Genomic DNA, 15,995 nt, shown 5'->3' with positions numbered 1-15,995 from the left:
AATTAGGTTTGAACAGAAGAGAAATACTAAGTTCCAAGTGACCAGACCTGACAGAAGCAGAGGGACAGCTGGCCTCTGCTATTCCCTCTCTCTGCTTCTAGAAAAATCCTTCATGTTCTAAACTGTTATTTACACCCTCTGCCTTGCTCAATCTGCAACTCTCTTGAGAACATGTGATGACACTGTCATCCTTTCACCCTATTTCTCTCCTCACAGTAGAAGCCCTGATGTCATTTAACTGTGGCTGCCTTTGATGCTTCACATCCACCACTACAATAGTAAGCAGGAGAGCACAAGTGCCTGCCAAGAGTTGCACCAGCAGATCTTCCAAGCCACACCAAAGGAAACCTGGCCCTGTGGAGAAAGCAATTCAGACTCGGAATCTGAAACAGGGACCTATCTTGAATGGTGTAACAAGCCATCATAAAAGAGCAAGTCAGACTGCACAACAACGCACTCCTTTTGATACAGCATTTCCTAAGGCCAAAGTCAACATAGCAGATCCTGGTTCTTAACAATCCATTGCCAGGCTCTCACCTTCCTGTCTAGTTCATGCCAATTTTCCTCCTTCTTTTCTTCCAGGAATCACATGGAGCAGATGCAAACACCATTCCCATGGCTTCAGTTAAGAAAGGACAAAATAAATAACTTGCGAGTACTTGGACATTAGCTGAGAGGCATCCAGAGAGACACTAAGTCTTTTCACAGCAGATTGTAAGTGGTCCTTACTTCTTGCCAGGGCAACAAATATTACAGCCAAGCAAGCAGAAATTTCTCTGCTGTGCTTGAGTCCATAAACAGGACAACGGGTAATCAGCCATCTGAGCACCGAAGAATTATTCATCTTCAGGCAAGCAACAATACCTCAGAATGAGTCAAATGTGGGGGTGGAAGAAGTCCTCTACACGAGAGGCTCCCACTGCAGTGGTTCTTTCTGAGACATATACACAACATACAACCCTCCTTCTTCCTCCCATCCATCTTTCCTTTCCACCTTAGCATTCTTATTTATGTCTAGCAGCTGGAAATCCTGCTGATTCCCAGCAACCACACACAGCTCCATTACAGAGTGGGACCAGCTGCCCTCCTGGCTCTGGAGAAAGCCCATAAGCTCTGCTGCACAGATCATCCCCTAGTGCTCTTAAAGCTGGATGCCTTCAGGAACTCCAGAGAAAAAGGCTGTATATTCTGACCTGCCTACCATATCTACATTTCTAAATTTCATTCTCACTAATTGCTAAATCTCAAGACAAGACAAGCAGGTCACAACAGTAGTCACCTGAATAGCCATTGCTCACAGCCTTAAGAACAACAATTAATTATGCAAGTCAGACAGATGACAGAGTAAATGGCAATGCATTTGGCAGTTGAGACAACTATATACAACTTAAGTAGTATATGTAAACATATATGGGACAAACCTGAGTGGAAGAGTGGCATGTATGAGGAGTGCAGAATCAGTTTTAGCTTGCTTTACTATGAGTATCTCTAATGAGACTATGTTTCTAACAATGAAACAAATCTACAAATCTGGGCACTAGAGACTCGAGTGCTCATATAAGTTTTAATACAAATGTTATTGCTTTAGCAGAGCACAAGAGGATTAACTGCTGCCTAAATGTAATCAATTGGGAGCAAAGACAATGATGCCTAAGAGTTGGACCACAAACATATTTGCAAGTCCTGAGCCTACTCTGAGGGCATTATGCTAATACATCCATAGCAAAAAGTAATCAAATAGTCTCCAGGAATACTGACCCTACCAAAAAAAAAAAAAAAAAAAGCTTCTAAAGCATAGATATCACAGAATGAATGGAGTTGAAAGGGACCTCTGAAGGTCATCTCCCCCAACCCCCCTTAACCCCCAAAGGTAAAGCAGGTGAGCTTTGAGGAGGTGCACAGGATCACGCTTATGCATTTTTCAAGTATCTCTAGAAAAAGAGACCTCACAGCCTCTCTGGGAAGCCTATTCCAGCCTCTTCCACCCACACAGTAAAGAAGTTCCTTCTATTCAGATGGAACTTCCTGTGTTTCAGTTTGTGCCTATTGCCCATTCCCCTCTCACTGGCACCATGGAAAAGAGTCTGGCCCCATCCTCTTGACCGCCATCCTTAAGATGTTTTGTGTACATTGATAAAATCCCAAACAAGTATGTTCCTTTATTACAGGTATTCCTTTCTATATTCTTTTGCTCAAAGTGAAAACAAAAAAAGGTCTGACCTCTTAATTAACATATCTTTAAGTCTTTTTTCATAAGATCCTTAGGAAACAAGACAGTTGGAATCCAATCCTATTCATAAGACAGGTTTCCTACTTAAATCTAAGTCCATATGCATTCAAAATATCCATTTCTGTTTTTACCACAGCACAGAGTAAATTTTCTGCTCTCTGCTGTACACATGTTTAGAATCAAAGTGGAACTTCAGGGTCTTAATACCACTGTGAAAAACCTAGGCCAAGAACCAGGGAGAAGGGAAATGGAATACTCAACCTGATGGAATTTACAAGGTATTACCAATACTATCACAGAACAGTGCTGTGAACTTGGTTGTGAGATGGACCAAGGACTTGGCTTATTTTACTACACAGGAAAGAAAAGAACCATTTAGAGAGTAGGTTTCTTGACAGATGCTGAATGAATAGAATAAGGATTAGAAAACAGTAGCTCCTGGCTCAGGACCTGTATCCAGCCTGCCACAGCCTTTTAACTTTCTAGCTAAAGTACTGCAACCCCAAAGCATCTTGGCAGCTCACCTCCCTCTGCAAGTTGATTGTGTTCCACTTGTTGTGGTCTGCCCCATTAATCTCACCATCAAATTTGCTCTTACCTCTTGCTTCCTGCATTAAGTTCTTCTAGCAGAAGGATAATATATTAAAGGAATAATAATAACACTGATAACAATAGTCTAAGAAATACATACTTCTTTCTCCATATTTCCCCTTGTTTGATTAGTCTCCCAGCAAGAGCAGCATTAATCACTGGGACAAGAGATAAAAGACAACGTTCAATTTGAATTTTGCTGTGTGCTACTGAGAATGTATATGTGTGTTCAGGCAGGAGGCAGGGAGGCCGCGGGATAATCTGTCATTTTATATATTTATGCTGTTGGAGGCAATCGGGACTGGTTCTCCATTGTTACCACAGATTAAAATCATTCATGTCCTTATACTTTCATTGGAGGTCATCTTTCAGGAAAAAAGAGATATTATGACCAAGTTAAATCCAAACTATTTCTGCAAATCTCTGTGTATGGCTTGGACACGGAGGCTATTGCTTGGATATTAGAACACAACATACAGTATTTTTTTGTCCTTACCTGACCTGACTCTTTTTACACTGAGTTTTCTTGCTTTGAAACAGTAATGAAAAAAGAACTGTTGCAAGTGAGAGGAAGATATGCATTTTAAATGATCTTATCACAAGTGAGTGATCCCAGCTCTGCCTGACTTCGAACTGCCATGGAAGAATCCATGGATCGTCAGATCTCACTCACTTCCAGCATTTCTACTGAACTGAGTCCCAGCCAGCTTGGCAAAAATGGAAAACTTTATCCTTAGGGAACATGGTGTGTGGAACCAAGCAAAGATTAAAAGTAGAAGAGTGGTTACCAGCCCATATAGTAAGAGTTCATCTTTTCCTAAAACCTTTGCTTCTCCAAAATAGAGTTCCTAGAACCACCAGCTTACCAGTTCTGACCAGGTGACTCTCCATCTTTAAATTATGCTGGTTCTTTCCCATATCTCTGTGAGAGAGATGTATGTCATCCTTTGGATCTTAGTTGCCATCTGTCCTTCAGCATTCATCCTTTCTCTACCCACTTTGATACATTTAGCCATTAGAGCATTTTCAACATATCCTGCTCTCTCATTCATACCTCCTATAAAAACTACTGTTATTCCCTGGGAATTGTCCTTACCCAAAAATCAATTTACTTAGAACACCTAATGTGAGACAAAGTAAAATGGGCAATACAGCACCAGTTGAAAACTCTAAAGGTAATTATTAGGGAAGAGGATCCCTTTATTAGTCAATTTAAGAGTAAAAAGCTAACATATTTTGTATGCAAATACAAATACAAATATCAAACACCAAATAACAACTTTTCCTCCAAAAATCCACTGTAAGACAAAAGGGAAGCATTAATACCCTGGGCATTACCAGGAAAACTGAAACCCAGTTTCTCACCCCTTTGGCTTTATTTTTTCTCAGGAATTTTGTGGAAACACAGTCTTATCTTTCAGAATATAATAGAAGTAATTTTGCGATGAAAATGAACAACATCCCACCTACTCATGTGCCATCTAAGGGAGGAGGTAAAGAATTGGCGGTTGTATAGCCTCCCTTGTTAATCACTACTTTTACGAGCTGTACTGTTACAGACATATCTTGCAAATCAGTGACAACTCATCCAACAGATGAAAAAGAAACTAGCAGAGATCCTTCTGTTTCTGTTAGCTAACAACACCATCATTCTGAAGAAAATCCAAGGCATTAATTAGAGGATTTCAGAAAGCAGGCCTGTCACAACAGCACAGATTTGTTTCCCATTTCTGTGCACTCACTGAAATGAATGGCCTGTGGAAGATAAGAGGTATATTCCCACCTCTCTGCCAGTCCTGTAAAAAAAAAAAAAAAACTAAAAACCCAAACCAAACAAATTAAATGGAACTATATGTTCGGGAAGAATTCTGATAATGTCTGCAGCTTCTAGGCATTTCCCTGAAGTATATAAATAGCAAGACGAACAGATATGCTATAACAAAACATGAGCCAATCCTCCAACTATATTTGAGCCATAACCATTGATTCTACTCCATTTATTTCCAAGTAGTTGCTTTTGCAATATTGGATCTCTTCATCATATCCTGTCGCTGCACAACCATTCTAGAACAACACACTTGTCCTATTCTTTTATTTGGCTTGGGATCAAATGTATGGTCAACTAGAATAGCTTTAGTTCCTGAGTACTGTATTAATCAGATTTTGAAAATAATCTTTCACGTGACTTTCAAGAATCCTTTTTGACATGTCTAAATGCATGAAGGGATACTGTGCTCTGAAAAACGTGCATACTGATGTTATTAATGTTGCTTTCTGAGAATTGCTTGCCTTCCTGAAGAAGGCAGGTATCAGCTTTCAGCTTCCTACTCTTTTATTCAAGAAAAGGGTGTGCTTCTTGTTCACCTAAAGGAAAGTAAAAATTTCAACAGTTCTTTATCAAGACAAAACAAAGTATCAGAGAAAAATCTAGAAAGATTCTGAAATTCAAGAAAAATGCTAGACATACCCCCTTTTACCCTCCCCTTGCTCTTTGATGCTGGGCCGAATCTTCATTTCCAAAATTGACAGGAGAACAGAACTGGGTACATGTGCTAAAAACACCAGCTGATATTTTGATGCAAGATGCAAAAGATTGCTCAGACCTGTAAGTTAAGGGAATGTAATCTCAACCCTTTTAGAAATGAATCAGCCAACTCGGACCTTCTGTAAATTATTAGACTGAAGAAATAAAAAAGCAGTGTGCATCCTAACAAAACACACAGAAGAGTGGCTGAAGTGATTACTTGTCAATGCTACTATATAAAAACAGGTAATTCAACGAATGAGTAAAAGCTATATTTTGAGAAATCATGCTACATGCCAGTTTATGGCTCTCAAGTTTGCCACACACATTCAATCAAACCCCTCCCCTGGAATCAGGAGATGGACAATTCCATTTGGAGCCAGTAATGGCTACTAAGTTAAATGTTCCAATATCACTGCTGGTAATGTCAACAAATGGCAGCATATACCCAGCATATGCATGAACTGTTTTACAAACACAACACTCTTTATTACTGTAATTGTGCTTAGCAGAAATACAAGGGTGAGTTTACTTTCATCATCAGTCCTTGTCAGCACTGGGGAGCACAGGCTGGAAAAATAATATTACAGCAAAATCACATTCTTATTTTGAATGGGCACTGTACTTGTGGCTCACTTACGGCACTTCTAGAAAACTGGTTCCTTATGGCACCTACAGATAGTGCACAACCATCTTCTGAGAGACACAGAGTAGATGAAATCACGAAAATGTAAGATTCTCCTTTAGATTATATGAATTTTACAGGTAATCTGAGTATCCTGAATATGACATCAATAAATATAATTTAAACACACCATACCATTTGCACACCTAATACTTGGAGAATATTTTCAAGCGTTTCCCATACAGAAAATTATCATATCATTTACATGTTTCTGGTTGGATAGCTCCTAAATTGCTCACCTACAATTCTTTATTTCAGTGTGCACTACATATATTTCCATATTACATATTGTAAAGTATTTAGAGGTCATTTGGTATTATTGAATTAGTAAGTGTAACCTATATGAACAATAGTCTGCATGAAAATGTTCAACATTTGGATTCTTGCTTCCAAACTCCGCTTTCTATCTCTGCTCAAAGCACTTACTATTTAATCACTACAGAAGAGATGCGGCTGTGAATAAGTAAATGCCATTTTGTGAATGCCACTGCAGCAGTGCAGGAGTGTGGTACAGGAGAAGGGATTCCCCTCTGAAGCATGGGAAAGTTTGGAGCTTTGGCCTCTTTAAGAAAAAATAATGGAGGAAGAAGCAGATATGAAGGGATAAGAACCAGACTCTGTAATTCTCAGCTTTGCCAATGAGCCAATGAAGTCACTCTTTAAAGCAGAGACTCATCAAAAGCTCTTTTTTTCATTAGATCTTTGCAGTCTTGGGATGAAAATGTCACTAGTGACTTATAAGAAGCAAAAACCAAATTAAAGGCCAATTTCTTTCCCTACCAAATTATTATCTATGAGTGTAAAAGAAAGTACCTAGGCAAGACCAAGGGTGAGACAATTTTATTTGTCTTACTGACAGTGAAAGTCTAATTAGACTGACAAATCTTCTGAGCCATTTTCCTTTGTGATATACACTGTAGGAAAGGATTTAGCCTGGAGCTGCACGTTATGGAAAGACATTAATCAAGATTATTGGATCCTCAACAGAAAACACGGTTAGAAGGCTGAAAAGCCTAATGGTTAAAAATAAAGGTTGAGAACCTTATTCTAAGCCATGCCAATGGGCTGGACTCTCCATATAGATAAGGGGCAGATACGTTCTTCTACTCTCTAGAGAGAACAGTCTGCATATAATAAATCATAAACTGTCATTCTATGTCTCTAAGATCATAGCTGAAAACATCCACAAGTAATTTATTCTTGTCACCTACAAGCTAGAGTTTGAATGGTTGGGCAAGTGTCATTTTCCGCATCTCAAGAAGTTGGGGCATGCCCAGGATATGTAATAGAGCACAGTTTCTGGTCCCTCATGGAGACCACAAGACCTTCTTGCCCCCCAGAAGGTTTCTGATCTCTTTTTCAAAGAAAACTGTTTCAATCGTGGGTCCTCAGCTATCCATGCCATAGGCCAGACATATTAGGGACCTGCCCTAGGGCCTCCAGAGGATTACCTGGTTCTCCACTTGGATTTGATGAACGGAGATAGTTTTGAATGGAAGATGTGCATCATGATGAATGATCTCTAGACTGGCTTTAGCAGTTAACTTTGCACAAACTGTTTGAAAACTGAATGACCCAACTGTGAATGAAGATAGAATTATGCCACATAAAATCATATGGAGAGCCTCCTAAAAAGCTTTGAACAGCAACTCATGAAAGAGAATTCTGACCACACAAGCAGCTGCCGTGGAAGCAGAAGACAAGAGAATGAGTGTCAGTTTAACCTGTTTTCACAGAGGTCTCCCAAACAAAAAAAAATCCCTGAAGTACTTCATTAATAACTGAAGTTGTTCTTTAAATTAGCAAATAGGGACATGTGGGATTCCAGGACCTCTAAATAATGAAGTAACCCTGGAGAAGCATAACAGCCTGTGGCTCAGCCCAATGACTCTCATCCAGAAGCAGTCTGCATGGCATCTTAACTGAACCACAGACAGAAGCTTGCAGCTTGTCTTTAAGGCCTTTGCAGCTAATGTGGCAAAGCAGAACTCTCAGAGAGGATGTCATTATCACAGGAGAGTCTGATGCATCAGGGCCTTGAGAGGCAGCAAGAAATTAGTATAGCACATGCCACTTCTCAACAGACTGTACTTAAATCCAGGACAAAACCATATATAAGAAAGTCAAATCAGTGCTTCTTCTTGAGGCAGTAGAGCATAAGCACCATGTGCAACTCACTGAAACAAACACAAATCAAAACTTCTTTTTCTCCCTTATTTTCAGTTAGGGAAAAAAGGTCAGATCTTGTTACTTCCTTCTCTGAATCACAGGAACATTCCCAGCAGGATAGCAAACAGCCATATATCTCAACTGTTTCTCACTCAAATCCTAGCAGTCTTCCACTGACTTGAGTTTTACTGCCTTGCAGAATTTTAGTATAAATTTATAGACATTTTAAATGCTAATTTCAGTGCCACTGGGTATTTCCAGCAATATTTTTCTCTCAATTCCCTTTATTTTAGCTGTTTGTCCAAAACTATACTCCATGTCTGGGATCTTCAAAAGCTGCAGCATATCAGTGGTCTGTACATGTACTGTGTATTTCTAAACCTCTTCATTTTCCCAGCTGTTTTATTCTAACCATGCTCTAAAATACTTCTGTTAGTACTCAGACTACTTAACTGCAGGAGGTGTCTTGGTGTGTGTTACAAACAGAAGATATCTTTGCAATTATGCTCTTCTGTAGTTTCTCAACAAGTGATGTGTAAATCTAAGTAGTTCTGAGATTCCTCTGGATTTTGTAACACTTTGTGGTTACAGACTTGATATTCTGCACAAGACTTATATGCATTTTAAAAAGTAGTAGTTTAAGTTACTTACATATGAAAATGAGTAATATAAATAGCACAGATACTCCTAACAGAGTAAGAACAGTAATTCTTTATAATGACTTGTGCTATTTTGCTTTAGATGCTTCACTTCTATTTGTATCATGCTTGGTATTTCTACAATTGGCCAAAACCCTTCTGTGCCAAGTAAAGTGCACGTGCAGAATAAAAAGTACATTTTGAACCCAAGGAGTCTGAAATCTTAGCATAAAACAAGATATCATAAATGGATACAGAAACATGGATAATAAAGAAAAAAAATGTGACAACACTCATTGACTTGATGAACAGTTGTCTTAGACCATCATCAGCCTAACTTTTTGACAACTTTTTGGCATGCATCATGATGACAAGAGTTTCAATGGGATTGGAAAAATAACCTGCTGTTGCCTTTGTATGGAATCAGGAAACAGAAAGATTCCCAGGATCAAATCTAAGAAGTGAGCAAAAAAGTGCTTGAATCATGCTGATCAGAATCAGAAGCTAAACTTTAAACAGCCCTGAAAGTGAAGAAAAACCATTTACTTCTGAGCAGAAAAAAGAAAGCTGAAACAAGGTAATAACTAACTGTATTTGTACCTTTCATAGCCTTAGGTATCTATATTTTATGTTTCCCAAAGAGTAAACTTGCTCTATTAGATTTTTCCACCACTTAGATCTAAAATTGTAAGGAGGCTTGATGATGGTGATGTCGAACACAAGCAAGATAAAAGAACCATTAGGCCTAAAAACCATGAGCTGAAAAACCATGGCTGGAGATACTGCCCAAACAGGAAAAGACAATTTCTTCTCACTTTCACCACACAGATAGTGCCACTTAAGCAGACAGAATCAAATTCCACCAAAAATAAGGAAGAAAGCCCAGCTATCTGTGCTGTGACAGCAATAAAATGTCCCAATATTGAAATGTAGATAGTTGTAATGGAGGTACATATTGACCTTTATTTTTCTTTCTGCGGGTAGCATGAAGTGTCAAAGAGTTATTGCTTTAATATCAGCTGAGATGAGGCCATTTGTTGTGGTGCATGTGTATCCAGGAAATCGCTGCTCTAACCATGTTTTTAGAAGCACTTTGACACTTTATTAAATCTTCTTGATGCTCTTTCAGCACACAGTGGTCTCTGTAGGCTGAGTGAACTGCCATGTAGGCTAGGCAGAAAGCTTTCAGAAAGAGTTCCTTTTCAGGTAAGCCAGCATCGTTTCCAGTCTGACCCAGCCCATAAAGGTCCAGTGCTACTTTCTGCCCACTGGTATAGCTAAACACAGTTTTGCTGCCTTTAAAAATTATAGAGGGCAGGATTAGAACCACAGACTTTATAGTTCTGGAGATGTAACTGTACAAATACTTTCTCTAAAATTAGAACTAGTCACTGAGGAGAAGGAACTGTAACTCTTGCAAAGCTTATGACAAACAGTGACCAAACCTGGGGTAATTTTCCCTCATTTGGCTGAGACTTTATAAAATCACCTGCTGAGTGTTTGAGGCTAATAACTCAATTAATCCCAGTCCTGTTGCCATCTGGATTTAGACAGTACCAAAGCAGGCACTGTTAAACCTCAGCTTGGAATTAATTACTCTAATAGTTGAAAATTCCACTGCAGCCAGACATACCTTACAGAATCACAGAATAGCTGTGGTTGGAAGGCGTCTCTGGAAGTCATCTAGTCCAAACCTCTGGTCAAGTAGGATCATGCAGAGTCAGCTGTCCAGGACTATGTGCAGATGGCTTTTGAATATTTAACAGCATGGACACTCCACAACCTTTTGGGGCAACCTGCGCCCATGCTCAGTCACCCTCATGTTACAAATGTTTTCTGATGATTAGAGGGAAGGTCCTGTGTTTCAGTTTGTGCCCTTTGTGTTTGGTCATGCCACTGGGCACCATTGTCATCTTTACACTCTTCCTTCAGGCATTTGTACACACAGTTACGATCCCCCCCAGCCTTCTCTTTCCCAGGATCAACAGTCGCAACTCTCAGCCTTTTCTCATATAAGAAATGCTCCAGTCCCTTACTAATTTTAGAGGCCCTTTGCTAGTCTCTCCAGTAGCTCCATCTCTCTAATGATTTCAAAACAAATGTTTCATTCCAGTTGATAGCACAATAACATGACAGTATACTGCTGAAAGAAATAATCCACAGGTCAGACTGGTTATTCACATGATTCTTTTCTTTGCACAGACAAGGAGAGCCAATTGAAGATGTTTATTTCTGATCAGTTCCTTATTCTGGCTGCCACAAAAGTGATTCCAAAACCACTGCATTTTAAGGGTTGAAGTAACTACTTTGGCACAATTAAGTCAGATAACCTGAAATATTTTTTTTTTTAATTTATTTAGGAAGGATGTTTACCAAATAAATTGGAACTGCTCTATGTTGGAATCTCTACATTTTGCAAGAAACTGATCTTGATAGCGTTCCTTCAAAATTCTCTGCAGGAAGGCTATAAAAGGGAAATAAAAAATGACTCCAACTGGAAGTAATGCTTCATTGCTTTTCTACTCATTATGAACTTCGCTATTGCAGCAGTTCATCCTGTCATAATAATAAATAACCATACACCCACCCCCCATTAAGCTGTGTAACTCTCTTCGGAATACATTTCCCCACATATGGAACTTTTAAAACATAATTTAAAGCCTTGTTCTTATTCACATTGTGAAAATCTCACACAAATCGGGTTGCACTAGGTCAGGAGCAAAATCTATTCCTGTTCTTACATGTATGTGCCACAACAATTCAGCCAACTGTTTGTCCTGTGTCCAACACAGGAGAACAACATTTTAAAAACAGTGTTACAAGGAGCATTATTCAGAGAACATAGCTCTTATTAACTTACAAATAAGCAGGAAGATGAATCCAGAACTGAAGGAAATGGAGAACCGACTCACCTGGATGCTGGGTGGTGAACGATTTTTTCGGGTGGTAGTGGTCGCCATCGTGGTCGTGGTTTCCATGACTGTAGTTGACATTTCCGGTGGCACAGATGTTGTGGGTGTTGTTCCCAAGATGGAAGGGACTTCCCCAACGAGTCGGACACTTCCATTGATTTTAATGTTGGGGTTGTTCTCTGCCGCCATGTTCAACACTTTCAGGCCATTGTAATAGAGACCGGAGAGCTGGCCTTGGAAGAGACGCCCTCTGTCCTTCCCTCCTATGGCTATTTGCGCCTGGGTGTTGAAGATCGTTAACTGTCGTCCTAGTGAAGGGGGGTGAATAACATTATTGACAGACATTTCCCAAGTTTGCATACTACATTGAGCCCTGGCCCAAAGTGATGGACAAAGGAGAAGTAGATTCATTCTTGGGAGTGTTTATGATGACTGTAGAGAAACAGTATGGAAATGTGGTGCCTAAATAATAGCCTGGAAGTATGAATACCTAAAACTGAACCTTATACCTCAGCATCCACTCACATAAAAGCTCTAGAGGAACTTCAGAATTTGACCCCGTTCTTTTAGGACTGGATGAATTTTAAACTGCAAATAGGACTTCAACATGTGGCTATTTTTCTACTACCAATTCAGACTGCAGTACCTGTCAAGCTTTAGTCCACAAATAAACCTCCTTTCAGACTGGTTAAAGCACTGGGTTGACTCATAAAGCCACTTTTAATAATGAAAAGGTTTCAGGGGTTGGCTCAAAAACAGTAAAACATCAGTTAAAAATGAAGTGATATAAGCATTGAGTAGGAGTGTTATGATAGATCAGTCATGATTTTTCACCTGTAAATTTCGTGTTGTGAAGGCTTGCAAATCTAAACCCAAGAAAGAACAAACACAAACATTTCTGATGTCTCTAAAAGAGCAAAGCTTTTGAAATAGTGAGGATAAGAGTGCTTCAGATGGTTAAGCCCCAGAATGCCTTACTCACTCTTACAGAAAGTGAAATTCGAATGCAGGCAGGTTACGTGGTTTAGTCAAGGTCACATATGAGTGTTAGAAGAGGTCCAATATAATATGTAATAAAAATATAATTATTAAAAATAAATCTAGTAACAATTGCCACCTAGTTTTGCAGGACACTTTTATCACATTAAGCCTGGACTGTTCTATAAATACTGCTTATGTCCCAGGCTGCACTAGGCTGACCATGTTAAGAAAGAAATTGCTTCATGAAGTGCAAAGGCAGTGACTATAATTTCACTATTCCTCAAAGGATTAGGGGCATGCCACCTGAAATCTGCTGAAGTAGCAGACAACCAGACTGGACATTACTCAGAAGGGTTATCAATGCAGCATCAAGAAAAAAATCATTTAAATATCTTGTGCTTTACCATTTTTATGAAGTTTAAAATATGTTTTCCAATCCCATTCCCACTTCCCAGTTCTCACTCGCCATTTTCTGTCTAGTCCGGCCTGATGGGAGGTGCAGGATGCCACCATGTAGGAAAGCACAGCCTATGATCCACTGATTCCTTCACAGCCAGTGGTTAGAGTAGATTAAAATACATGGCGGAGCTCACCAATTTTGGTCGTCGTGGCAGGTCTCGAAGTCAAGTGGTGATGCGGTGTAGCATCATCTTATGGTGACAGGATGGACCATGGGGGAGAGAATGGGGACAAGAGAAGAAATGTATCTGAAAGTGTTCCTGTCCCCAAGAGGGCCCTATCTAACTAAGCAACAGTAAATGGAGAGGTGCAACACACAGACATATGGAAGTGGGCTGCACAGCCCTTATGCTCCTCACTCTGATTTGTAAATGGAAAATTAGGACTTGATCAGGGTGGAGTAACTGCAGTGATGAAGAAATGAGAAATAAAAATGGGGGGTATCCTTCCCCTGGAAAGTGTTGAAACACCTGGTGCCATATTATGCATCTCAGGAGGTTTTAAACTTGCCAGAGGCAACATATGTCTATTAAAACATCAATAAACATGCACTGAAGCCACACATCCGCAGAATGCAAATAGAGCCTTTACTCTCTTCTATGACAAAAACAGGGCCCAGTAACAATACCTGTTAAGATACTCATTCCTCTCAGCCTAGCTCCTGTCTGAATTAGAGGAAATGGCACTGTACACTGTAGAAGGTCAAACTCCCCTCCCATACCATGTCCTCAGAGCTTGCTTTTCTTTTCTCTCCTGTTGTGCTTTGGATTTTTTAAGGGATATGCTGTAATAACTTCACTACATCATTTTCCCTTCTCTGAATATGTTCCCTCCCTCTAGCACTATAGTTCTGTCTATATTGTCCCTGTCCCTACCAACTCAGACGTGTCACTTCCTACTGTTCCCTTCTTCCCACCTCACTCATGGTAGAGAGTGCCAAAGAGTAGAGGTAAGATGAGTAAAGAAGGGACTTAAGTGTAAAAAGTCTTATATCACTAATCTTTAGATGTTATTCCTGAAAACAGATGGAAGTTAACTGTCCGTTCAGTTTTTCATTTTAATTTCCATTCCTTTCTTCCCTTGAATTAATTTAGCATCTTTTTTATCTTTTGAAAAAGAGAAGAAGGTGGAAGGTGGTAAGAAGAAAAAAAAAAAATGTTGCTGCTCTGGGTAGAACTCTCCAAAGGATAGGAGAGGGGTCTCTCACTTTTACTGGAGGATTATGACTCAGGTCAGGATGTAAACTATTCTAACCCAAGCTCATAGCATAGCTTTACAGGTCTGTCACATCTCTTGCATTATTCGCAAGAATGAAAAGTTAGTATATTAAGCCTGGAAAAAAGAGACCATGACTCCAATTCTGGGCCTTCATCTGCATCTTCTAATATTGAAAGAAAGTGTACAACATGGAGGTGATGCTATTGCAGCAAAAACAAAAGGAACTTTGATTTGTATTTTGGAGTCTGTCAAATGGTTTTCCAGACCAGGATTCATGCACTGCACCATATGGTTAATGCTGGAAACCACACTAAAAATGTGCTTGCTAAAAGAACAATCACTTGTTGCAGTCACCTACTACCTGAAATTCCTCATTCTTTGCTCTAAGACTGTGTACATGCGCATGGTAAAGACACCAGGGAAATGAATATGGAATGAGAAAAATCTTCAGAGAGAATATACGCTTCATTCTGCCACCATATGTCTCTTCTGATGATTCTTTCAATGGAATTCAGCTAAAGTGTTTACTTTCCCTAAGTAAAATTTATTTGGCCACTGAATTATATTGAGGAACTATTTACATTAGCAAATTCTACTAGGTGTGTAATTCAATTCTGCAGTCCTTTTTCTTCCACAGAGAATTCTTCCTACTGCTATATTAGTGCCATACTAAAAAAAAAAAAATGAGGTGTTTTGTAAGTATTCTGAATAGTTGAGGCTCTTGTTTGCTCTCTCGTTGACTTCTTCATTTGAAAAACTGAATTCTAATTAAAAAAGACCACAGAGAAAACTGAAGTGTAACTTTTCTGTAGCACTAGAAGAGATTTTGGGCCTGATTTTGCAAATCCTAATTCATACTAATAGTTCTTGCTTCAAAAGTAGAGTCACATCAAGGAGACTTTACAGGTAAGAGAGATTTGAATAATTAAGTACTTCAGGGATCAATCCTTTTGATGAGATGCTTCTGGGTCTTTATTAGCTCATTCAATTGCAGAACAGGTTAACATCTGTGCCTGAGCAGACACCAAGTATTCTTCTAAGGAAATCTGCTGGATTTATGACTACTGAAGTTGAACAATTTAAGACTAATACTTCTTTTTATATTCACATATATAATCTCAGTGAAGTTAATAGCATTTAATATTTTGCTTATTACTCATGCAATTCAAGACTGTAAACCTGGGCTCTTAAAATTATTTTAAACTAATTTATAGAATTTAAAAGCCCTTCAAAGCCAATAGTGATGCCACTTCAGAAAGATAATATGTTATATTTGTTTTCCAAGAATGAACCATTTCATTATCATGAACAACACAGCAGCACCAAAGGAAGACCAAATCTATAGCATTCAAAAATGTCAATCAAAAAGTGTTTCATCTTACCTCGCACAAGCCAAAAACTCATATGGGCAAGACAATTATTCTGTATGCTGACTCTTTCATGAATCTATTCCTTTATCCATCAGTTTGTCTTGTTCCACTTTGATAGGAATCTACCCTTTCACTCACCATCTTTATATAGTCTTCTGACAGAGGGCTTCTATGTTACATTATTTGTAAGAGATGGATGAGCAGGCTGGTGAACAGCT

At 39.1% G+C, this 15,995-nt stretch overlaps 1 protein-coding gene across 11 annotated transcripts in view; it reads right to left on the bottom strand.

Annotated features, from left to right (window-relative positions):
* The window catches only part of NRXN3 (neurexin 3), a 900,390-nt gene that overhangs the window by 92,504 nt on the left and 791,891 nt on the right, over positions 1–15,995 (bottom strand). For 7 of the 11 annotated variants that reach the window (XM_062495267.1, XM_062495265.1, XM_062495266.1 and 4 more), the window contains 2 exons: positions 11,750–12,057; positions 7,559–7,561 (listed from right to left, as the gene is read on the bottom strand). In XM_062495267.1, coding sequence (XP_062351251.1) covers positions 7,559–7,561; positions 11,750–12,057 — 311 coding nt within the window. The remainder of the gene's footprint in view (positions 1–7,558; positions 7,562–11,749; positions 12,058–15,995) is intronic. The other 4 variants (XM_062495263.1, XM_062495269.1, XM_062495270.1 and 1 more) reach the window with 1 other exon arrangement.

The sequence above is a fragment of the Cinclus cinclus genome, chromosome 6, assembly GCF_963662255.1.
Source record: "Cinclus cinclus chromosome 6, bCinCin1.1, whole genome shotgun sequence".
NCBI lineage: Eukaryota > Metazoa > Chordata > Aves > Passeriformes > Cinclidae > Cinclus > Cinclus cinclus.
The sequence above is the reverse complement of the archived record's forward strand: the minus strand, read 5'-3'. Positions and strand labels throughout refer to the sequence as shown.